The sequence below is a fragment of the Agrilus planipennis genome, unplaced genomic scaffold (assembly GCF_000699045.2).
Source record: "Agrilus planipennis isolate EAB-ADULT unplaced genomic scaffold, Apla_2.0 scaffold104, whole genome shotgun sequence".
NCBI classification, from domain to species: Eukaryota; Metazoa; Arthropoda; class Insecta; order Coleoptera; family Buprestidae; genus Agrilus; species Agrilus planipennis.
Window position 1 is genome coordinate 186,244 of NW_020438892.1, and position 24,151 is coordinate 210,394.

General features: G+C 36.2%; 5 protein-coding genes across 8 annotated transcripts in view; all 5 read right to left on the reverse strand.

The window, feature by feature from the left end:
- Positions 1-219: 219 nt before the first annotated feature.
- On the reverse strand, positions 220-3,525 carry LOC108737065 (WD repeat-containing protein 75). The gene is made up of 10 exons (XM_025981912.1): positions 2,991-3,525; positions 2,733-2,937; positions 2,368-2,663; positions 1,791-2,307; positions 1,549-1,733; positions 1,341-1,498; positions 914-1,282; positions 685-857; positions 442-624; positions 220-382 (listed from the first exon to the last, which is right to left on the reverse strand). Exons 1-10 carry the CDS (start codon positions 3,062-3,064, stop codon positions 263-265), a joined length of 2,280 nt encoding a protein of 759 aa, XP_025837697.1. The 5' UTR covers positions 3,065-3,525; the 3' UTR covers positions 220-262.
- Positions 3,526-3,618: 93 nt separating this feature from the next.
- LOC108737075 (clustered mitochondria protein homolog) lies at positions 3,619-9,863 on the reverse strand. 2 transcript variants are annotated; one of them, XM_018469738.2, is made up of 17 exons: positions 9,597-9,863; positions 8,551-9,012; positions 8,362-8,492; positions 8,155-8,291; positions 7,862-8,091; positions 7,462-7,793; positions 7,179-7,391; positions 6,948-7,122; positions 6,494-6,868; positions 6,233-6,438; positions 5,829-6,035; positions 5,655-5,753; positions 4,986-5,597; positions 4,782-4,907; positions 4,508-4,723; positions 4,243-4,451; positions 3,619-4,117 (listed from the first exon to the last, which is right to left on the reverse strand). In XM_018469738.2, the coding sequence occupies exons 1-17, from the start codon at positions 9,709-9,711 to the stop codon at positions 3,973-3,975; spliced, it is 3,990 nt and encodes a 1,329-aa protein (XP_018325240.1). In that variant the 5' UTR covers positions 9,712-9,863; the 3' UTR covers positions 3,619-3,972. The 2 variants fall into 2 exon arrangements, with proteins under 2 accessions (XP_018325240.1, XP_018325241.1); XM_018469739.2 differs by having other exon boundaries at positions 4,005-4,131.
- On the reverse strand, positions 9,825-13,475 carry LOC112906861 (WD repeat-containing protein 75-like). 2 transcript variants are annotated; one of them, XM_025981911.1, is made up of 11 exons: positions 13,128-13,475; positions 12,870-13,074; positions 12,505-12,800; positions 11,928-12,444; positions 11,686-11,870; positions 11,478-11,635; positions 11,051-11,419; positions 10,822-10,994; positions 10,579-10,761; positions 10,369-10,519; positions 9,825-9,865 (listed from the first exon to the last, which is right to left on the reverse strand). In XM_025981911.1, exons 1-10 carry the CDS (start codon positions 13,199-13,201, stop codon positions 10,400-10,402), a joined length of 2,280 nt encoding a protein of 759 aa, XP_025837696.1. In that variant the 5' UTR covers positions 13,202-13,475; the 3' UTR covers positions 9,825-9,865; positions 10,369-10,399. The 2 variants fall into 2 exon arrangements, with proteins under 2 accessions (XP_025837696.1, XP_025837695.1); XM_025981910.1 differs by lacking the exon at positions 9,825-9,865 and having other exon boundaries at positions 10,357-10,519; positions 13,128-13,474.
- A 1,405-nt stretch (positions 13,476-14,880) lies between these two features.
- Positions 14,881-24,151, reverse strand: part of LOC108737074 (serine/threonine-protein kinase SMG1) — a 23,254-nt gene continuing 13,983 nt past the window's right edge. Inside the window, exons 3-8 of the mRNA XM_025981907.1 lie at positions 18,851-18,948; positions 18,231-18,779; positions 17,399-18,176; positions 16,557-17,344; positions 15,435-16,494; positions 14,881-15,312 (exon numbers count right to left, since the gene is read on the reverse strand). Coding sequence (XP_025837692.1) covers positions 15,235-15,312; positions 15,435-16,494; positions 16,557-17,344; positions 17,399-18,176; positions 18,231-18,779; positions 18,851-18,948 — 3,351 coding nt within the window. The 3' untranslated portion in view covers positions 14,881-15,234. The remainder of the gene's footprint in view (positions 15,313-15,434; positions 16,495-16,556; positions 17,345-17,398; positions 18,177-18,230; positions 18,780-18,850; positions 18,949-24,151) is intronic.
- LOC112906862 (WD repeat-containing protein 75-like) lies at positions 20,365-24,143 on the reverse strand. Of its 2 annotated transcripts, XM_025981914.1 has the most exons (11): positions 23,901-24,143; positions 23,643-23,847; positions 23,278-23,573; positions 22,701-23,217; positions 22,459-22,643; positions 22,251-22,408; positions 21,824-22,192; positions 21,595-21,767; positions 21,352-21,534; positions 21,142-21,292; positions 20,365-20,638 (listed from the first exon to the last, which is right to left on the reverse strand). In XM_025981914.1, exons 1-10 carry the CDS (start codon positions 23,972-23,974, stop codon positions 21,173-21,175), a joined length of 2,280 nt encoding a protein of 759 aa, XP_025837699.1. In that variant the 5' UTR covers positions 23,975-24,143; the 3' UTR covers positions 20,365-20,638; positions 21,142-21,172. The 2 variants fall into 2 exon arrangements, with proteins under 2 accessions (XP_025837699.1, XP_025837698.1); XM_025981913.1 differs by lacking the exon at positions 20,365-20,638 and having other exon boundaries at positions 21,130-21,292.

Genomic DNA, 24,151 nt, shown 5'->3' on the forward strand with positions numbered 1-24,151 from the left:
ATAACCGAACTAATATTCATAAAGTAGATAACGGAACACTTCTATAAAATTAATTAAGTTTTAAAATTGCTATACAGTGTTTATTATTTATCACAAAAAGTAATAGATTAAAATATAAAAAATACGATTTAGTTAAAATTATGAATAGTTACTTTACTTTTAATAGTAAAAAAGGAAAATGAGGAGAATTTGATGAGGAAAAAAGTAACGGACCATACGTAAACGACTTACATAAGATTTTATTGAAAAATTTGGACCTATTTCAAAGGGTCTTTTGACATCCGTCCTTACGTTTGTTTGTACGGCTTTCCACTAACAGTTTGAGAATCGTTTCGCAACTGAGACGAATGGGCGCCATCGTATTAGCAGGGGCATCCAAAAACTACCAAAAAACAGTACTTAGATTAAATACAAAATAAAATTACATTGCTAAATAAAAACCTCTCTCATCTTTTTAAGATCGGTAAATCTTTTAATCGTGTGCTCTTTCTTTTCTTGGACACCAACACAGCCAGATTTCAACTTAGGAATCGTGGCACTAAACAAACTCTTACTTTCTGATTCAATTATATCAGTATTTTCACCATATATGTCCTCTGTAGCTGAATCAAAACAATACAATTCCTGACGAAATAGAACAAATTTAATGCAAATGTAGTTATTTAAAAACGATCAATTACATACCTGATATGAATCTATAAAATATAATCGAACATTTGAACACCAACTGCCCTTTTTGACTAAATCCACGATGGTCGGTTTAGGAGCGAAAACAGCCGTGAGGACCTTCGTGTTACACATTCTCAATTCTTCACTTACATACACAGGGGATGGATCATTCGGATCGAAAATAATAACTGAAAAAGTAACAAGTTTTAAAAAACAAACGAGAATAACTAATTCACTTATGTACCTTTGGAATCTTCGGTAAAAATTGCCATGTAAGAAGAAAAACAACTACTTAAAAGGAAAGACACGTGCACCTTGACAATCCAAACGGCGTTCAAAGTAAGGAGATTCCACAGAACCGCATGATCTTCTGTTGCAGACACCAATAACTGGCACCTGTTGGCAGAGCCGAATTTCACTTGTGTAATTCTTTCACCTCTCAACTGTGGGCACGACAAGGAATACTTGAAGTCGCATGTGCGAGTTTCCCACAGCGTGACTGCGAAATCGAACGATACCGCGAAAACAGATCCGTCAGATGAAAAGTCCAAGCATTTGCACGGCAGATTCTTATAGAAACCAGCAGCAAAACATGACCATCTAACACCCTTTTCTGCAAATATAAATTTCATTTTAAAAGAATATGTATGTCTTGTTGGGGAGTAGCTTACGATAGACTGTGTCAGCGTTCACGATTTCCCAAACCCTAAATTTGGAGTCTCCGCCTACAGTGACGCACCTCAATTCATTTGCGTCCAATGATGGTTGAAAACAGACGTCTTCCACACTGTTTTCGTGGGGATATTCGATACAAGTGTTCAATGTATACCTATAAACAGAATAATGCAGGAAAACTCGTTGTAAAAAATATCAACTTACTGTTGATCTTTCAAGTTAAACTGCCAAAATTTAAGTCTCAATTCGTATTTGAGAGTAGCGGAGTCTCTTTTTTCTACAGTAGCCAACCATTTGCCATTTCGGTCTATTGCTAGCTTAACTACATCCGTGTTTTCGATTTCAACATTTCTCTCCTTCGTCAATTTATTTTGACCGGTAATATCTAACTGAAAAGTTAAAATTACAAGTATGATACACACTAATACAAAACTAATATCTCTTACATTATACAGCAAAGACATATCATTTGGCGAATAGAACTGCAAATGTCCAACGATTCCGTTCATGGCCAGTGCTCCAGTTCTCGGATCGTAATGGATTCCCGCAGGAAAATTCCTGCCTAAAACTAAATGCTGGATTGTGCTGACACGTTCCAACCGAAAGTCCAGTATGTGAACAACATTATCTCTTGTGGTAACGGCTACAAGAACGTTATCCTTTGACACCGTCACCCGTTCGATAGTAAATGACATACGGGGCAAATATTGTCTCTGTTCGGGATTTTCGACGGCCCATTTGACTAGAACACACTCATCGGCGCCACTGAAAAAATAACTACCTGTTCGAGAAAATGTCACGGTTTTTACAGGCAACGTATGCCAATGATAAACAGCTTGTGTTGGTGACGTAGAAGACAAATTATGCCATAGGAGAATACGCCCTGTATTATCGCCCGTAAGTACGCTTTCATCATGAGGATGACAGGCCACGCAGGTAAACTTTCTACCGTGAATTCGACGCCTAAATGCCACAAAAATGAATTTGTAATTGAAAGAAATGTTATGTGCTAAATTGACTTACTTATAAATATGTTTTCCGTCCTTCAATCTTGCAAAATACAATGTTTGCCCTTGTACAATAGCAAAGAATGGATTATCAGAACCACCTGTAGCAATATCATGGTCAGTGTCTTCTAATGTCATCTTTACTTCTCTTAATTTCCCAACACTCATGTCGAAAAGTCCCAAAGACAAACTCTTATCTTGCGTTATGTTCTTGGTCCATGACAGTAAATGAACCTGTCTTTGTTCCTCGTCATTTTTACTCCATGAAGTTGTGAGAAATTTCCTTATGAGAATATTTTGCAAGGGAATTTTCTGAAATAAAAAAGTATAAGTATAAATTAATATATTAATTCATACTATTAAATGTAGGTATGTTCTTACACTTTTAATTGTTGCACAAGAATCATCAATGCTCCAAGAGATCATTTCGCCAGTAATCGAGCAGGCAAATAAGCATTCCTTATCTTTATAATTAACAATATTAAAGCCCACCACATTATCTTTCAAACCTCTAAGTTCCCGAGCTCGCTTGCCAGTTTTTGTATAATAGCAAAGTACAATGTTCTTCCATGGAATATACACAAACCTGCAAAGCCCTTTGTTATGATGTAATTACCAAAATATTTATCAGTCACTTACTCTTCTCCTTCAGAAAATACTGGAGCACAGGCCGTTACGGATCCCCCTCCTCTAAATTTTATTCTCACGTCCATTTTAACAATAAACACTAATACAACATAACATGAACTCTTTTACAAGTTACATTTAACAAAACGTTATTAATATTATAAAGGCAAGCTCTTAAATTCTAACTCTGTTGATAAAAACAATAAAGCACGTGCACAATAACAAATCTTAACCTATAAAACTAAACATGTTCTGTTGATAACCATTTCGACTGTAAAACAAAATGTATGATTTTTATCGAAGGACTATTATTAGACAATTATAAATGATTTCTTTTTAAGATTCGTAACAAATTACACATGCGACTAAATTAAACAGTAAATATCACAAGCCTTCAAATGTTACAATAACTATGATTACGTTACTAAAGTCGAGTTTCACAAAATACCGCAATGTAATGAATGTTGCCTATCTAGTCAAAAATTATGGCGGTTTCTTTTTCATTTGAATTTTATATACCTAAAAATAAAAATAAACAATTTAAACAATACTAAAAATAAATGAAATTTAGTTATGAATAACGTTAATAATAACTAACCGAATTACCACTTATACAATACTNTTTTAATTTAATTATTTACTTTAGTTTATTGCGAATAAGTTGCATTTAATATTTTTGGTATAAGTCTAATTGAACATTCTATTTTTATTTTCATTGGTTAATTTGGAAAACAACACCACTAAAATGTATGCACTTTGCATTTTTGTTTGTTTATTCTAGTTTTGTGTCCTGGCTAGCGTATCGTTTTTATTACTCTACGTTTAATTAAAAACCACTACTAAAAGACGACATGCAAATAGTAGAGTAGCCTCTGTCTCACTATTAAATGCGTTCCTCTTACACGTGACGCTTTCTCTCCCAAATTTTCTATTCGCTTAATGATGATAATGAAAGTAATTACTGATAATGAAAAAGAAAATAAACCCAACATTATTAGTTCTGGTTCCCGTCTACGACCGTTTCAGTAGCGCCATTTGATTTACTATCGTTGTCCACCTCATTATCTACTAACAACTCTTTACCATCGATCAGACTCTGTTTCTCGAGTTCCGCTTTGAAATTTTCTATGTCCTCTTGGCTACGATTGGAGTGCAATAAAAAAAAAAAGAAAAAAACATTTATTTTTTTTGTCTATGAGGATACTGCGATAATTTCTCAATGGGCGAATAAAAGAATGAAAAAACTATCCATCTAAGCGCTTACCTTATTTGTACAAATAGGATGCCGTTGATAACGTTGAGCATGTCCAAGACGGATCCCATTGAGGGTGGTTGAATTTGGATCGGAGGCAATGACGATCCATTCTTACCCGTGTAGATCTCGTTCATTTTTTTTTGAAGCACAACAGCCTGTTGCGTAAGATGTTTCAAGCATTCCGACGACTCCTTCGTTTTTTCGTGGTTGTCTCCCAACTGAAATTATAATTACAAAAATTATATAGAAAAAGACTTATGAATGCTTGTGTTACCTGTTGTTTGTATATAACATACGCCTCCTTTTCATTGTTCAGAGCAGCCCTGAAGTTGCCCATGCAACTCTGCGTCCTCGCCACCAGGTGGTAAGTGACGGCCACTTTGAGAGATTTGGAACCGTAGTACTTGATATTTAGAGCGAGAGCGTTTTCCAAGAACCGAAGGGCCAGCTCGTACTCCCCTACAGCGTGTAATATCAGACTGATATTGCTCTAAAATCAAAAAAAAAAGTATTAAATTGTAATTTCCGGATAGATAAAAGAAACTTACATCTAGCAATGCGACCTCGGGGTGGTTTTCTCCGCAAATGAGAAGGGCAAGGTATCTAGCACGATACAGGAGCTTAAGAGCGGTACTTATTTGACTGTTGGCGAAGCAGTAAAGAGCCAAATGTGCCTGAAAGTAAAAATTAAATAATAATTATCCCATGAAAATAGTAATATCTATGAACCGTTGACGAATTATTACACCTACATATTCCGTAATAGTGTAAGGATGGTCGATTCCGTTTACGCGTTCACTCATTAGTACTGCCTTCTGCTGATATACCATGGCCTCCGCATGATCTCCCATTATATAATTCAGTCTCGCCAGCATCCTAAGACACTGGGCAATCTCCGGATGCATAGCACCATACACGTTGTTTAACAAATTCAGTGCCTCGCTGATCAGCTCATAACCGTCCTTCAAATATCCCTGCTGTATCTTATTCTGACCCGTTGTGTAAAAGTTGTAGGCGTCTGATGCCCTCGGATTGATGTGCTTAACCACAGGGAATATGTTGAGCACGTCCTCTTCGTAGAATATCATTTTGTTCTTCGATTCAAGGTTGAAATCACGCAGAAGAAGTTGCACACCCGTTTTCAAACAGAACGACCTTAGCAATGATATTTTAGACAAGGAGAACGTTTCTACAGTTGCATCGATATCGCCGGTGATTAAGTCATAATCAAAGTAACATTTTAACTCCTGTCTAATTAGAAGCCAAAGTGTTTTAGGGAGTAGCGTTGCCCATTCGTTGCTGTCTTGACAAATTAACGGGTTATTCCTGCCCCTACGACCCTTCCTTTTACGGGTGTTTCTGCCCTACGCCGAAACACAATCAAATTAAAATACTACTGCTAATTGTTCATTATTTATTACCTCTTCAGCTCCTTGAAGCGGATTCATTACTGTTCCAGAGTATAGAAAGCAATTCAAAAAGTGAGCAACTGCTTGGGCCAAATTCATCATTTCGGTTCCCTAAATACAATGAGAATATAGAAGTAACATACATTTACAAATAAACAAGACAAATAATTACAAAATGTAAATTACCTGCAGATACGTAGTGAAAATGTGCTTGACGGCACGGAGCACGATCTCTCCGACGGCGATATTGTGTAGGTACTCCAACTGCTTGATCTTTGACAACAGATTACATACTTTTCCTAAGTAGCGAATATTTATACCACGAGCGTGCATTGCTTCAGACAACGTAATACCGTCCATTGGAGCCGAAGAATGATCCAAGCAGTCCCTAATCTGTTACAACAAAGAATGATGCACATTATTATTTTTTTTTATAAAGCATTTAAAAAATATACAATTTTTAATTAAGGAAATATACAAAGAGCATATCAACAAATACAAGACTGCAATTACATTCATTAAGCCCGAGTAAAGGAAAATTTACAAGTTTTCTGGATCAAATAAGATAAAAAAGAAATGATCTCACTTACGAAAGTTGGAATTTGTGCCGTTAATAAAAATTCAGCGGCATCTTTCACTAATTGCCTTTGTTTCCAGAGAGGTGGATCTAAATCTTCGCAGTGTTTTATTCCTGGGGAATAGACGTCTGGATTGAACCGAATATCGAATTCTGTGTCTTTCAGAGACCCAACCGCCATAGCTGCCGTTTTAACAATATTTTTTGTGCTTTCTTCTACTAAAAATTAGGCATTCATTTATTTACAGTAAATTATTACTATAAAACTACTTACATTCTAACTTACTGCCATCTGTCATGCTTTCCACAATTTTCTTGGCTTCCTCGGCCTCCATATTTCCGTTTTTCTCCTTCTTTTTTTTTTCATCTTCGTTTTCATAATCTACATTTTTTCCTTTGTTCGCCGCAACGATTTCGTCTGTTTTTTCTCTCTTCTGTTTCTCCTCGATGTCTTCGTTGTTGTTCAAAATCTCGCGGTTTTTACGAAGATTGAGCTGTTGCAAATGAAAGGCAGCGTATTTGATAAACATCATATAGCGAGCGTCCACAAAGGCGTCGATCAGCTCCTGACGAAGACAGCACAGTTTGTGCTTATGCTCGATTGGAAACCCAAACATTTTCACTTCCTTACTCAATTCCTCGCCTTCAACTGAAACAAAAAGGTCGTCCTTCAATAGCAAATTCACATAACTTAATTTTTGTAAACTTCAAACAAATACGACGCTTACGAATTAAGAAGTTGACGTCTGGTGGGAAAGTCCTAAGTAAGTCCAGGATGTAGTGCCTCTGGTCATTTCCTATTATTCCCTTACACTCGACGCTTGAGCACAACTGGATCGGTTCGTCTTTGTCGTTAAGCACATGATGCGGTAAGATTTTCAGTTGTTGACCTGCCTTGTTGAGCTGTAAAAGAAAATTTTACTATATCCACATAGATATACGAAGATTGAAGCATTCACCAGTTCCAAATACTTGGGATGGGTGAGAACAGTCTTGCCGAAATCGATAGACCCATACACCACCGATTGTTCCTGTTCGCGTTCTAGGATACCGGGAATAATCGACTGCGCCGTTACACGGTATCCCCTGTAATCTATGACCACCGTACCGAGCGTGTAAAGGCCAGGAAGATCGACTGCGCTATAAACTCGGACGCCTTGAAGATCGTTTCGCTAACAAACCAAAATTTTAAACTGTTACGAATAATTACTTAGAATGTTGTCTGCATCTATAAGTACTTACTGGTGCTATAAATGCGGCGGCGTCGCCCCCTAGCTCCTTATAATGATCTCTAACGTCGAAGCCTAATGAGAAGAAAATATTGTTCCATATAAACATCTGCATCTTGGCTTCTTCACCGGGATTGATGGCCATGACGTTGCCGTCGATTACGGCCATTGCACCTCTAGTAGCTGCTGCCACGAAGTCACTGTGAACCTTGAACACGGCCCGTTCCCTTAAAAGACGTTCCGGAAGCGTCTTCCGAGGCAACTCGCGTGTAGTCTGAAGCTCCTCGTTCCAATCGCGAGTCTGACCAGGAATATGCTCTTCGTAGCCCAATTTTGACGAAAATGCTACACAAAAAATACAATCAGTTAGTTAAATATGACTATGTTAAAAAATACTTATCTGAGGTACTGACTGTCTTCAGCACGGATGGCGTCAATGGTATGATCTTGGACGGGAGCACACCATGTGTACACCTGGTAAGGAGTAGCAACTCTCTCAAATGGATGCCTCTGGTTACGCTTCTTCTGTAAAAAGGCGAAATTACGTTTAAACATGGGCGAAATCTGATTGAGAAGTTCGATCAACGAATGGCACAAGTGACTGGGAGTGGCAGCTTTTGGATTAAATTCTTGTTCCGTCGATCTAAAAAGGTACTTCAGGTTAAAAAATTACTTTCGAATAATTAAAATTGATTTAAATGCTTACTGGTTGATGTAAAAACCTCGTGGACATGCAGATATGTGAAAATGTTTGTCTTCTAATGTGATGACATACAAGTACATTAAATCCCCATGAATTTTCCGGTAACCAGGAGGCGGATTCCACGCTGATGTCGTCAACGCCTTTGTATATAAGAGATATATAAGTTAGGCTATTTGTTCAGTTTTCATTACTTTCTATTTATTTAAATACCTTTACACACTGTGGTAACTTTTGATCTTTGTGCTGCGGCTGCAGGGCACTGAGAGGCAGTTCTTTATTATTAGGCATTATATAATCGGGAGGAGTACAATCAACACTTTCGGGTCGTGTTTTCTTTTTTTCTAAACAAAAAGAGACAAACACAATAACTAATATCGTGTTCATTTTTCACATTCTCACCTAATATATCGCCTTGGGTTATGGTGTTGAGAAAAGTAAGCGAATTACACTCGATGCCGTTATATGCATCCGCCGTGTCCAAAGACTTAAGCAAATCCCTGATATGTCTCACATGAATTCGGGCTTCACGCATTGTGTATGGTTCTTCAACAACTTTAATTACAGAGCCCTCCTTCAGGCCTTCGACGTTTTTTAATTCGGCAAAATTGTCCAATGTGTTACCATCTAATTGAAGGGAGAAACAAGTCCTGTGACATGTGTCTTCCCTGTCCATCAGAAGTTGATGGATTTCCTGAACTAGCTCCATACTAGACACCTGTATATCAAAAGGTTCTGCCCCAGGGCTGACTATTCTAACTGAAAATCCAAAGTCTTGCACAAATACCACTTCTTCTTTCTTTTCTTCCCCATTGTCTGCTTCTGTCTTTTCCTTTTCCTCATTTTTCTGCTGGGAAGTAGTATCTGCAAGGAAAACATTATACAGCTACTAATTTAAGATATACAAACAATAATGCATGCATTAACATAATTGAATAGAATGTAAAAGTATTGTGACTATTCTTATAAAGTGATAACAAATAATTGAAATAGTCAACATATTTATCGGTTTATTTTTCATAAATAAATAACAACTTAAATTTCAAAATTGACCTCGGTGATTACTAACGCAAATAATACATTCATTTATTAATTAACGTTTTTCATAATCGAGCTGAACTGATAAAAATTAGGCCTGTACAAATCACATCACGTGCCATTCACCGTGCTTTCCTAAGATAACTAATTTTCGTCGGTAATATTTAATTTGATACTTGAACTTGATTAGTCAGAGAATGCAATTACTTTAAACAATTACAAAATAAGCAGCTTAATTTAAAAAGACGCACGCATCAAAGAAATATGCAACATTAAATTACTTAATTAAAGATATATACACAAAATTAACCTATAAGAAAAAATAGGTTACGTAACGAATAAAAAATGTTAGAAAATGTGCCTTTTTAGAAACTGAACAATTACTGAATAAATGAGGGTGAATTACTAACCGATTTTTGAAGTTTCGTTATCTTCTTTCCGTGTCTTTACAATTTCATTGTTATCGGCAACTTTTTCATTTATAACCGTAACATTTTCGTTTCGAACATTGGAGTCCAAGGCCATCTTAACGTATTATGATAAAAGAAGCACCCGAAAACAACACAAATCAGTCTTTTACGAAAATTCAATTCAAAAACAATTAGTACCGAAAATAATTGAGGCCTCTCACGCATGCACGTGCTTCCTATAGATTTCACAGCCGCTCACTAACCCCCACCTAAAGAATATCATGAAAAATTTTATATAAAATAATCAGTATTATTAACCGTGCTAATGTTAATTCGACAGTAGTGACAGTTTAAAACCATAGAAATGCAAAATACCAATTCAATTCATAGAAGCAATATTTCAGGTATGTTCAAGAAACTAAATAGACTTAAGTAAGTAACTTAAAGTTCGATTTTCTTTTGGCAATTCACCAATTTTAATAAAATAATAGCAGAGAATAATTCAAATTATACACCATTTCCCATTTCATACTAAATTGCCATAACCGAACTAATATTCATAAAGTAGATAACGGAACACTTCTATAAAATTAATTAAGTTTTAAAATTGCTATACAGTGTTTATTATTTATCACAAAAAGTAATAGATTAAAATATAAAAAATACGATTTAGTTAAAATTATGAATAATTACTTTACTTTTAATAGTAAAAAAGGAAAATGAGGAGAATTTGATGAGGAAAAAAGTAACGGACCATACGTAAACGACTTACATAAGATTTTATTGAAAAATTTGGACCTATTTCAAAGGGTCTTTTGACATCCGTCCTTACGTTTGTTTGTACGGCTTTCCACTAACAGTTTGAGAATCGTTTCGCAACTGAGACGAATGGGCGCCATCGTATTAGCAGGGGCATCCAAAAACTACCAAAAAACAGTACTTAGATTAAATACAAAATAAAATTACATTGCTAAATAAAAACCTCTCTCATCTTTTTAAGATCGGTAAATCTTTTAATCGTGTGCTCTTTCTTTTCTTGGACACCAACACAGCCAGATTTCAACTTAGGAATCGTGGCACTAAACAAACTCTTACTTTCTGATTCAATTATATCAGTATTTTCACCATATATGTCCTCTGTAGCTGAATCAAAACAATACAATTCCTGACGAAATAGAACAAATTTAATGCAAATGTAGTTATTTAAAAACGATCAATTACATACCTGATATGAATCTATAAAATATAATCGAACATTTGAACACCAACTGCCCTTTTTGACTAAATCCACGATGGTCGGTTTAGGAGCGAAAACAGCCGTGAGGACCTTCGTGTTACACATTCTCAATTCTTCACTTACATACACAGGGGATGGATCAGTCGGATCGAAAATAATAACTGAAAAAGTAACAAGTTTTAAAAAACAAACGAGAATAACTAATTCACTTATGTACCTTTGGAATCTTCGGTAAAAATTGCCATGTAAGAAGAAAAACAACTACTTAAAAGGAAAGACACGTGCACCTTGACAATCCAAACGGCGTTCAAAGTAAGGAGATTCCACAGAACCGCATGATCTTCTGTTGCAGACACCAATAACTGGCACCTGTTGGCAGAGCCGAATTTCACTTGTGTAATTCTTTCACCTCTCAACTGTGGGCACGACAAGGAATACTTGAAGTCGCATGTGCGAGTTTCCCACAGCGTGACTGCGAAATCGAACGATACCGCGAAAACAGATCCGTCAGATGAAAAGTCCAAGCATTTGCACGGCAGATTCTTATAGAAACCAGCAACAAAACATGACCATCTAACACCCTTTTCTGCAAATATAAATTTCATTTTAAAAGAATATGTATGTCTTGTTGGGGAGTAGCTTACGATAGACTGTGTCAGCGTTCACGATTTCCCAAACCCTAAATTTGGAGTCTCCGCCTACAGTGACGCACCTCAATTCATTTGCGTCCAATGATGGTTGAAAACAGACGTCTTCCACACTGTTTTCGTGGGGATATTCGATACAAGTGTTCAATGTATACCTATAAACAGAATAATGCAGGAAAACTCGTTGTAAAAAATATCAACTTACTGTTGATCTTTCAAGTTAAACTGCCAAAATTTAAGTCTCAATTCGTATTTGAGAGTAGCGGAGTCTCTTTTTTCTACAGTAGCCAACCATTTGCCATTTCGGTCTATTGCTAGCTTAACTACATCCGTGTTTTCGATTTCAACATTTCTCTCCTTCGTCAATTTATTTTGACCGGTAATATCTAACTGAACAGTTAAAATTACAAGTATGATACACACTAATACAAAACTAATATCTCTTACATTATACAGCAAAGACATATCATTTGGCGAAAAGAACTGCAAATGTCCAACGATTCCGTTCATGGCCAGTGCTCCAGTTCTCGGATCGTAATGGATTCCCGCAGGAAAATTCCTGCCTAAAACTAAATGCTGGATTGTGCTGACACGTTCCAACCGAAAGTCCAGTATGTGAACAACATTATCTCTTGTGGTAACGGCTACAAGAACGTTATCCTTTGACACCGTCACCCGTTCGATAGTAAATGACATACGGGGCAAATACTGTCTCTGTTCGGGATTTTCGACGGCCCATTTGACTAGAACACACTCATCGGCGCCACTGAAAAAATAACTACCTGTTCGAGAAAATGTCACGGTTTTTACAGGCAACGTATGCCAATGATAAACAGCTTGTGTTGGTGACGTAGAAGACAAATTATGCCATAGGAGAATACGCCCTGTATTATCGCCCGTAAGTACGCTTTCATCATGAGGATGACAGGCCACGCAGGTAAACTTTCTACCGTGAATTCGACGCCTAAATGCCACAAAAATGAATTTGTAATTGAAAGAAATGTTATGTGCTAAATTGACTTACTTATAAATATGTTTTCCGTCCTTCAATCTTGCAAAATACAATGTTTGCCCTTGTACAATAGCAAAGAATGGATTATCAGAACCACCTGTAGCAATATCATGGTCAGTGTCTTCTAATGTCATCTTTACTTCTCTTAATTTCCCAACACTCATGTCGAAAAGTCCCAAAGACAAACTCTTATCTTGCGTTATGTTCTTGGTCCATGACAGTAAATGAACCTGTCTTTGTTCCTCGTCATTTTTACTCCATGAAGTTGTGAGAAATTTCCTTATGAGAATATTTTGCAAGGGAATTTTCTGAAATAAAAAAGTATAAGTATAAATTAATATATTAATTCATACTATTAAATGTAGGTATGTTCTTACACTTTTAATTGTTGCACAAGAATCATCAATGCTCCAAGAGATCATTTCGCCAGTAATCGAGCAGGCAAATAAGCATTCCTTATCTTTATAATTAACAATATTAAAGCCCACCACATTATCTTTCAAACCTCTAAGTTCCCGAGCTCGCTTGCCAGTTTTTGTATAATAGCAAAGTACAATGTTCTTCCATGGAATATACACAAACCTGCAAAGCCCTTTGTTATGATGTAATTACCAAAATATTTATCAGTCACTTACTCTTCTCCTTCAGAAAATACTGGAGCACAGGCCGTTACGGATCCCCCTCCTCTAAATTTTATTCTCACGTCCATTTTAACAATAAACACTAATACAACATAACATGAACTCTTTTACAAGTTACATTTAACAAAACGTTATTAATATTATAAAGGCAAGCTCTTAAATTCTAACTCTGTTGATAAAAACAATAAAGCACGTGCACAATAACAAATCTTAACCTATAAAACTAAACATGTTCTGTTGATAACCATTTCGACTGTAAAACAAAATGTATGATTTTTATCGAAGGACTATTATTAGACAATTATAAATGGTTTCTTTTTAAGATTCGTAACAAATTACACATGCGACTAAATTAAACAGTAAATATCACAAGCCTTCAAATGTTACAATAACTATGATTACGTTACTAAAGTCGAGTTTCACAAAATACCGCAATGTAATGAATGTTGCCTATCTAGTCAAAAATTATGGCGGTTTCTTTTTCATTTGAATTTTATATACCTAAAAATAAAAATAAACAATTTAAACAATACTAAAAATAAATGAAATTTAGTTATGAATAACGTTAATAATAACTAACCGAATTACCACTTATACAATACTGAAAAGGCAGCATAAAGTGTTAGTTAAAGAATTCAAGTAAATTAGAAAACTGAAAAGGTTTCGGAAGGTAAATAATCTAATAATTCTATTTCCTTTTAATTATACATATATTAAAAAATTCCAATTACAAACAAAACAAGGAACAGACTTGAAGTCTTGGTATTTCTAGAAGATATTTGTCACACCGTAATAGATGTTTTATTATATTTATAAATTGTAGTATGCATTAAAAGATGCGAATTTTGCTTTTTGTATTGAGATGAAATATGCCAGTTATTAATCATTAAATCCGTTCCTCGAGAAAATATAAACAAAATAATAATAATATGCCAATGTACTCGCGGCGAAAGAAAAGCAAACCTGTGTCTCCTTCACGACCACGACCAGCTACTCCTACTAAATTAAAGACAAATCGTCAAAAACCACCAATACTTTCTCATAAAAATCAGTTAATTATAGAGAAGATAATGACCATTTCTCAGGACAGCGTGCTTGATTACAAACGATGTACACATTTTATATTTTATCATATGACAGATTTAGATATTAAAAATCAGTTTACAATAACGAACAGAATATTCGAAAAGACTTTGACCGAATTTTAGGAAAAACTGTTCGGTGCTTGTAGTTAGGTTTTAAATTAAATTGAATTTGAAGAAGTTATACAAAAATCACATTAATAAGAGGATTACTTTGAACGTTAACGTTAATGTAATTGCAAAAAAAGACGAGCAGAGCAATAAGATCGAAACATTTGAAAAAGAAAACAAAACGTCAAAGATCTGTAAATCGTCTGAAATTGCTACGCTGCCCCGCCGACATCATTATAACGGCTACCTCGTGACTGTCATTAATTACAGAATTAGATATTAAAGAAAAATGCGTTGTATAATTAATTTTGAGGCGCGCATTTTTTTTTTTGTTTTTAATATTATTTTTGTAATATCCGTCTAATAAACACCTCGAGACCCCTTTCAGAGAGGGCAGACGAGACGACAACAACGACAAACGATGACAACGGCGTTTTTGCGTCGGGGATGGGACATATCTTTGCGAACAAACAGGCACGACTATAATTTTACTAACATCGCAAAAAATCCACAAATATTACAATTAAAAATAAAAATTAATTAGTTACAAGAATAACGTTTTTTTTTATTCTTGCTTGTTGTTTTTACGAGGCCAATGAAATACAAGTCGACCCGCGATTCCCCGGGAACGCGCACGCCACAAAAACACGGGGTTTTGTGGAAAGGGACGCAAGTCCCGGACCTGCTATTACCTTACGCGTGTATTTTTAATTATTTGTTTATTTTGCATTGCGCGACCGCTGTTTGTTGCCCCTGCTTGCTGTTTTTTTTTTTAATATTTTGTTTGTTGTTTCAAGCGCTCACAGGCAGCAACAATGATTGACCGTCGCCGAATATTTTTTTTTGTTGTTGGTTTACGAAGAAGAGGATCCAGGCAGGACGACCGCTGCCGTCAGGTTCTGACCCTTTCACACCCACGGCGTCCAGCCTTCGTACAGCAAGGCCAAGTTGTCGAGGTTCGTAGCTTCGTTTATTACATAATCCACCTGCAAGTCATGTCATTGAAAAAAAACGAAAACCTTTACGCTGTAACGTCGGAGTAAAAGGCAATGTGGATGTGAAGACATGCGACGGCGACAAGTTAAAAAAGAATAAATTAGCAACTTACCTGCTCTTGTACAGTCACCTTTCTGCCGGGATCCGGATCTCTTCCTTCGAGCTTCATCCTGACCCGTTTCCAGACTCCTATGGCATACGAATTGCGCTGATGTCCCGCCCTCGATCCGTTTTCTTTCTGTTGAGCCTTCAACAACAGACCATTTTCTTCTTCGTCCGTTTTCATTAACGTCCTAAATGTCTCGCCTTTGTCAGGGCACTTTTCCAACTCCAATAGTCCGTTGTAAATCGCCTCGGTCCTATTCAATATACGCTCCAATCCCACAACTGCGTCCTGAACATCTTCTTTTGTCAGTTCCTTCTTTAACTTATGAAGCAAAGGTCCGAAATGCTCGGCGTACTTTTTATATTCAACGATGAACAACTGGGCATCAGATGCACACTCTTCAACACGAGTAAGAGACTTGATTAGATTTTTAAACTCGCCCATTAGTTTGCAATGTCTCATGTAAGAATTTTTAACTCGGTCGAGGTCCGCGACGACGTCATGGGATGCGAAAAACGTCTCCTCCTTAAGGTTCGTCAATTCTTTTTGGGTTTGAGTTATAATTTGAGATATTTTTTCGGATAACAACGGAATCCAATTAGGCGTGCCTGCCATTTCGTTTGTGTAAAGTTTCATTATGTTCTCTTCTATTGTCGACACCGCGTCCACTTCCGAATTTACAAGAGGACAGGCTTCTTTCCATTGTACACATCCCTTTAAGAATCTCATGCAGTAGACGTTGCTATCTGGCGGCTCCAGACGAAGCATTTCGTATTGAATTACGCCATTTGTGGTTTTAAGTATGAGGGCCGTGGTGGTCTCTTCCAATTTGAAATCGTTCTCTCGAGCACTGACGGAGGCTTCGAAGGCGGTTAGAACACCGCTCAAGTCGGGATTGGCACCTGCAGCCCAAGTTAAACGTTGCATAATGCTTGATATCAAGTTCTTTTGAGTGTCCAAGTTTTCTTTAAGATGAGCATGAATTGTACCTAATTCTTTCATGTATTCGGTCATCTCGTGAAGAAAAGTGCTTCGTAAAGTTGTTTGAAATTCATTGGCAGGCGTTCTATAAGGAATGAAAAGTTCATGAGATCAAGATAAAATTTTAACAACATTTCTATGGTTTACCTGTGGACCAAGATGTCTTCGTGAAGCCAACTGTGTGCCATAAGTTGGTGCTTGATCCTTTCTACTGTCGACTGCCAAAGAGACAACTTCTGGTCCAGTTGTTTAGGTTTTTGGGTATTTTCCCAGGAAGATTTCATGTTCGTTTCCAAGCTTGATGCTTGAGCGATAACGTTTTGATTAAATAGTCCTTGTTTCATAAATACTCCGTAGCCCTTTCTGAGGAGTTCTTCCAGAGGTACCTTATTCTCGGCCCCTACGTCTTTCTGCTCGATTTCGTTGGTAATGTTCAGTCCCATATGTTCCAGCAAAAAACATATTACATAAACAATATTTTCGGTCGTGACGCCTAAAAATTGACGCGTTATAAAGTCGGCCACGAATCTTTTAATCGGTTTGTCCATTTTTTCGTCATCAAACGCGACTGGGGGAGTAAGTCCTTTAAACGAAGCGGCCGCATCGACGCAGAGGTCGAAGAAGTCTGACATTGCTTGTAAACGTTTCAATAGGAATATGTCGTCCAATATTGCTTTACAACGTTCGTTATAAATGGGAGCGGCTATACATTTCGCATCACGTACTTGATCTAATTTTTTCCAACAGGGTGGAATGTCTAAAGAGGTGATCGATCCGATTAAGGTGTCGAATTCGAGTGACAATTTTTCGAATAAACCGTTGAAACCCATTAGAAGCATCATTCCATGACTTAGTTCCTCCGATTGCGGTTGTAGAAAAGACGCAAAGTGAAATTTTAGATCGGACACGATTTTATGAGTTGTTACGAAAGACGCCTGTAAAATAAAAAATCAAAAGGAAAATTACTTTCATTAGTAAATGTAACGTACCGTAGTATCCATTTCCATTACGGTGCACGCGAGGCACTTCTCCAGCTGAATAACCAGATCTTGGAGACTGGTACCGGCACTCATAATCAATTTTTTTAAATCCCGGATCATTCCCATTACGCTCGGCTCCTCTTTCTGTATTTTCTTTACGCTTTCCGGTAGAATGATTGTATGGAAACTGAAGTACAATTCCTGCAAACCTTTGTATACGAAATTGGTACCTTTAAGTACAGTGATGGTTTGGACAAACGGCTCTTCTTGAAGATGAGAATTCTGCTGTACGAATAGATAACTGACAAACTCCATCGCCTTGTTATTAAACCACGTCAAATCGTCCAAAAACCAGTCTCCATATCTGGAGGCAATTTTCAGAAGAAAATCGGCTCCCCTTGAAGCGGCCGTTTCATAGTTTAAATAATTCTGGTTCAGATTTAATAGTTCTGTGACGATAATAAATTCAAATGCATTATAAGCGGCCGATTCTCGTCTAAGAAACGACGCGACAGCTAGTTTTGACTCGTTGTATACCTTCTCCACGTTGTTATTAGCGTCTTGGACCCGGTGTTTGCGATATTCTTCGTAAACTTGGGACACTTGAGCAGCAGACTCGTTATAAAGAACGCGGAGCATGTGAGAGAATTCGGCCACGTATTGAACGGGCTGACTACTGGTCTTCATATTATCAAAGTAGGTGCGAAACTGTTGAAATACAACATCCTCAAAATCAACGCTTTTCATTTCCAGGAGGGATTTGCACCAGTGGAGAATATAACCGATTCTACGAAGGAAGCAACTTATGATTGAATAAAGGAATATTATGTTTAGAACTTACGTATGATTTTCTTGGTAGGAGAGTGGCATATGGGACAATACGTCGAAATACTCCTTCAGCATGTTTATACTTTTCAGGGCCACGATCTTCTGTTTCTGCCTTAATTGGCTGACGCTGGCCTCGGACTGCTCACACTGAAGTATTGTGTTCATTTGACCGGCTTTCAGCAAGAAGTCCCTTACTAATTCGAATACGTCGTTCTCGGCAATGGCAGAACTTTGTTGAACGAACCATTTCGTGCACTGATTCATCTCCAGCATCTTGACCGCTTCCGCATAGGCGTTGATAATCGTTTCGCATTCTAGCATCAAGCTTTCCAGTTCTTTTTTGGCGTTATTTATTGCGTTCTTCGTTTTGCAATAGGCCTCGTAACGTGACGGTAGGCTGTAAAGTGAATGTAAAGTGCCATACGCCTCCGCCTCTTTCACCAGAGCCATCTGTTGATGGAGGTCCTGTAGGGTGTCCTCAGCTTGCGATGTTTTTTCGTAAACTGAAAGCCACGCTTTTAATTTTTCCATTAGTTTCGGAATCCCCTCGACGATGGCATCCCTGACAAACCAAATTTTATGAAAGCTATCAAATTAAAAAAAAAAAAAAAAACGATGAGAAACAGTAGGTACCTGTTTTCTTTCCAATCTACTTGAAGTTCAGTACATCTGACATGAAACATTGAAATCGTTACTTCTTTTTCCATATCTTTGCGACTTTGTTTAGTTAGGGAATTCCCGGCGACTCCTCTGAAAGCTGTTCCGGCTAAACCCTCTCCGCCAACAGTCCAGTCTATCAGGGGGTCGTATACGAAAGCTTCCAGCAATGTTAACAACGTTTCTTTTCCCTTCTTCATTGTCTTCAGCACGTTTTCACATGCTAGTCTAAATATTCCCTATAAAAAAATAAATAAACGAAATTAAAATAATATTCATATAAATACTTTACAGATTATCTTTATAGATGCTTTACAATTTGCAAACAAAAAAAAAACATTATTACCTTCACTTAATTAAAAGAGAAAAGTGATTACTAGCTATAAAGAACTAATCTAGACTCGATTAAAATACGTAATATTAAAATGATAGATTGCAGATAAAAAGTTCATTAATAGTGTTCCCCTTTCGTTGGGATAAAATTTATCACGTAATTATCAACAATTTATGAAAAACAGTAATTCAACGTACCTATGTTAATACACAATATTGAAGGAAATTGATTTAAGTTTCAATAGTAACGACTAAAGTAACGAATTAGCAAAAATTAAAAGCTATATACTTAAGTAGAAGGTAATGTGATCAGTACAAATCGATATTCATCATCATTCAGCAACCTTGAAATTAAATACATTTCTAAAAAAATGCCAAAACTAACAATTTATAAAAAACATTACAAATGAATGTAATTTTTTAATGATCATGTATGTGAACATTGTATTAACTGCGCCAGAACAAACATCGAGGCAACTCATCGATGTTGATAAAAAAGGTAACAAAATAGAAGTAGACGTTATGTACGAGGGTGGATTGATAAGTTTCCGGCCTAACCAAGAGATGACGCCACTAGGCCTACCTTGAGNTATTATACAGCTACTAATTTAAGATATACAAACAATAATGCATGCATTAACATAATTGAATAGAATGTAAAAGTATTGTGACTATTCTTATAAAGTGATAACAAATAATTGAAATAGTCAACATATTTATCGGTTTATTTTTCATAAATAAATAACAACTTAAATTTCAAAATTGACCTCGGTGATTACTAACGCAAATAATACATTCATTTATTAATTAACGTTTTTCATAATCGAGCTGAACTGATAAAAATTAGGCCTGTACAAATCACATCACGTGCCATTCACCGTGCTTTCCTAAGATAACTAATTTTCGTCGGTAATATTTAATTTGATACTTGAACTTGATTAGTCAGAGAATGCAATTACTTTAAACAATTACAAAATAAGCAGCTTAATTTAAAAAGACGCACGCATCAAAGAAATATGCAACATTAAATTACTTAATTAAAGATATATACACAAAATTAACCTATAAGAAAAAATAGGTTACGTAACGAATAAAAAATGTTAGAAAATGTGCCTTTTTAGAAACTGAACAATTACTGAATAAATGAGGGTGAATTACTAACCGATTTTTGAAGTTTCGTTATCTTCTTTCCGTGTCTTTACAATTTCATTGTTATCGGCAACTTTTTCATTTATAACCGTAACATTTTCGTTTCGAACATTGGAGTCCAAGGCCATCTTAACGTATTATGATAAAAGAAGCACCCGAAAACAACACAAATCAGTCTTTTACGAAAATTCAATTCAAAAACAATTAGTACCGAAAATAATTGAGGCCTCTCACGCATGCACGTGCTTCCTATAGATTTCACAGCCGCTCACTAACCCCCACCTAAAGAAAATCATGAAAAATTTTATACAAAATAATCAGTATTATTAACCGTGCTAATGTTAATTCGACAGTAGTGACAGTTTAAAACCATAGAAATGCAAAATACCAATTCAATTCATAGAAGCAATATTTCAGGTATGTTCAAGAAACTAAATAGACTTAAGTAAGTAACTTAAAGTTCGATTTTCTTTTGGCAATTCACCAATTTTAATAAAATAATAGCAGAGAATAATTCAAATTATACACCATTTCCCATTTCATACTAAATTGCCATAACCGAACTAATATTCATAAAGTAGATAACGGAACACTTCTATAAAATTAATTAAGTTTTAAAATTGCTATACAGTGTTTATTATTTATCACAAAAAGTAATAGATTAAAATATAAAAAATACGATTTAGTTAAAATTATGAATAATTACTTTACTTTTAATAGTAAAAAAGGAAAATGAGGAGAATTTGATGAGGAAAAAAGTAACGGACCATACGTAAACGACTTACATAAGATTTTATTGAAAAATTTGGACCTATTTCAAAGGGTCTTTTGACATCCGTCCTTACGTTTGTTTGTACGGCTTTCCACTAACAGTTTGAGAATCGTTTCGCAACTGAGACGAATGGGCGCCATCGTATTAGCAGGGGCATCCAAAAACTACCAAAAAACAGTACTTAGATTAAATACAAAATAAAATTACATTGCTAAATAAAAACCTCTCTCATCTTTTTAAGATCGGTAAATCTTTTAATCGTGTGCTCTTTCTTTTCTTGGACACCAACACAGCCAGATTTCAACTTAGGAATCGTGGCACTAAACAAACTCTTACTTTCTGATTCAATTATATCAGTATTTTCACCATATATGTCCTCTGTAGCTGAATCAAAACAATACAATTCCTGACGAAATAGAACAAATTTAATGCAAATGTAGTTATTTAAAAACGATCAATTACATACCTGATATGAATCTATAAAATATAATCGAACATTTGAACACCAACTGCCCTTTTTGACTAAATCCACGATGGTCGGTTTAGGAGCGAAAACAGCCGTGAGGACCTTCGTGTTACACATTCTCAATTCTTCACTTACATACACAGGGGATGGATCATTCGGATCGAAAATAATAACTGAAAAAGTAACAAGTTTTAAAAAACAAACGAGAATAACTAATTCACTTATGTACCTTTGGAATCTTCGGTAAAAATTGCCATGTAAGAAGAAAAACAACTACTTAAAAGGAAAGACACGTGCACCTTGACAATCCAAACGGCGTTCAAAGTAAGGAGATTCCACAGAACCGCATGATCTTCTGTTGCAGACACCAATAACTGGCACCTGTTGGCAGAGCCGAATTTCACTTGTGTAATTCTTTCACCTCTCAACTGTGGGCACGACAAGGAATACTTGAAGTCGCATGTGCGAGTTTCCCACAGCGTGACTGCGAAATCGAACGATACCGCGAAAACAGATCCGTCAGATGAAAAGTCCAAGCATTTGCACGGCAGATTCTTATAGAAACCAGCAACAAAACATGACCATCTAACACCCTTTTCTGCAAATATAAATTTCATTTTAAAAGAATATGTATGTCTTGTTGGGGAGTAGCTTACGATAGACTGTGTCAGCGTTCACGATTTCCCAAACCCTAAATTTGGAGTCTCCGCCTACAGTGACGCACCTCAATTCATTTGCGTCCAATGATGGTTGAAAACAGACGTCTTCCACACTGTTTTCGTGGGGATATTCGATACAAGTGTTCAATGTATACCTATAAACAGAATAATGCAGGAAAACTCGTTGTAAAAAATATCAACTTACTGTTGATCTTTCAAGTTAAACTGCCAAAATTTAAGTCTCAATTCGTATTTGAGAGTAGCGGAGTCTCTTTTTTCTACAGTAGCCAACCATTTGCCATTTCGGTCTATTGCTAGCTTAACTACATCCGTGTTTTCGATTTCAACATTTCTCTCCTTCGTCAATTTATTTTGACCGGTAATATCTAACTGAACAGTTAAAATTACAAGTATGATACACACTAATACAAAACTAATATCTCTTACATTATACAGCAAAGACATATCATTTGGCGAAAAGAACTGCAAATGTCCAACGATTCCGTTCATGGCCAGTGCTCCAGTTCTCGGATCGTAATGGATTCCCGCAGGAAAATTCCTGCCTAAAACTAAATGCTGGATTGTGCTGACACGTTCCAACCGAAAGTCCAGTATGTGAACAACATTATCTCTTGTGGTAACGGCTACAAGAACGTTATCCTTTGACACCGTCACCCGTTCGATAGTAAATGACATACGGGGCAAATACTGTCTCTGTTCGGGATTTTCGACGGCCCATTTGACTAGAACACACTCATCGGCGCCACTGAAAAAATAACTACCTGTTCGAGAAAATGTCACGGTTTTTACAGGCAACGTATGCCAATGATAAACAGCTTGTGTTGGTGACGTAGAAGACAAATTATGCCATAGGAGAATACGCCCTGTATTATCGCCCGTAAGTACGCTTTCATCATGAGGATGACAGGCCACGCAGGTAAACTTTCTACCGTGAATTCGACGCCTAAATGCCACAAAAATGAATTTGTAATTGAAAGAAATGTTATGTGCTAAATTGACTTACTTATAAATATGTTTTCCGTCCTTCAATCTTGCAAAATACAATGTTTGCCCTTGTACAATAGCAAAGAATGGATTATCAGAACCACCTGTAGCAATATCATGGTCAGTGTCTTCTAATGTCATCTTTACTTCTCTTAATTTCCCAACACTCATGTCGAAAAGTCCCAAAGACAAACTCTTATCTTGCGTTATGTTCTTGGTCCATGACAGTAAATGAACCTGTCTTTGTTCCTCGTCATTTTTACTCCATGAAGTTGTGAGAAATTTCCTTATGAGAATATTTTGCGAGGGAATTTTCTGAAATAAAAAAGTATAAGTATAAATTAATATATTAATTCATACTATTAAATGTAGGTATGTTCTTACACTTTTAATTGTTGCACAAGAATCATCAATGCTCCAAGAGATCATTTCGCCAGTAATCGAGCAGGCAAATAAGCATTCCTTATCTTTATAATTAACAATATTAAAGCCCACCACATTATCTTTCAAACCTCTAAGTTCCCGAGCTCGCTTGCCAGTTTTTGTATAATAGCAAAGTACAATGTTCTTCCATGGAATATACACAAACCTGCAAAGCCCTTTGTTATGATGTAATTACCAAAATATTTATCAGTCACTTACTCTTCTCCTTCAGAAAATACTGGAGCACAGGCCGTTACGGATCCCCCTCCTCTAAATTTTATTCTCACGTCCATTTTAACAATAAACACTAATACAACATAACATGAACTCTTTTACAAGTTACATTTAACAAAACGTTATTAATATTATAAAGGCAAGCTCTTAAATTCTAACTCTGTTGATAAAAACAATAAAGCACGTGCACAATAACAAATCTTAACCTATAAAACTAAACATGTTCTGTTGATAAC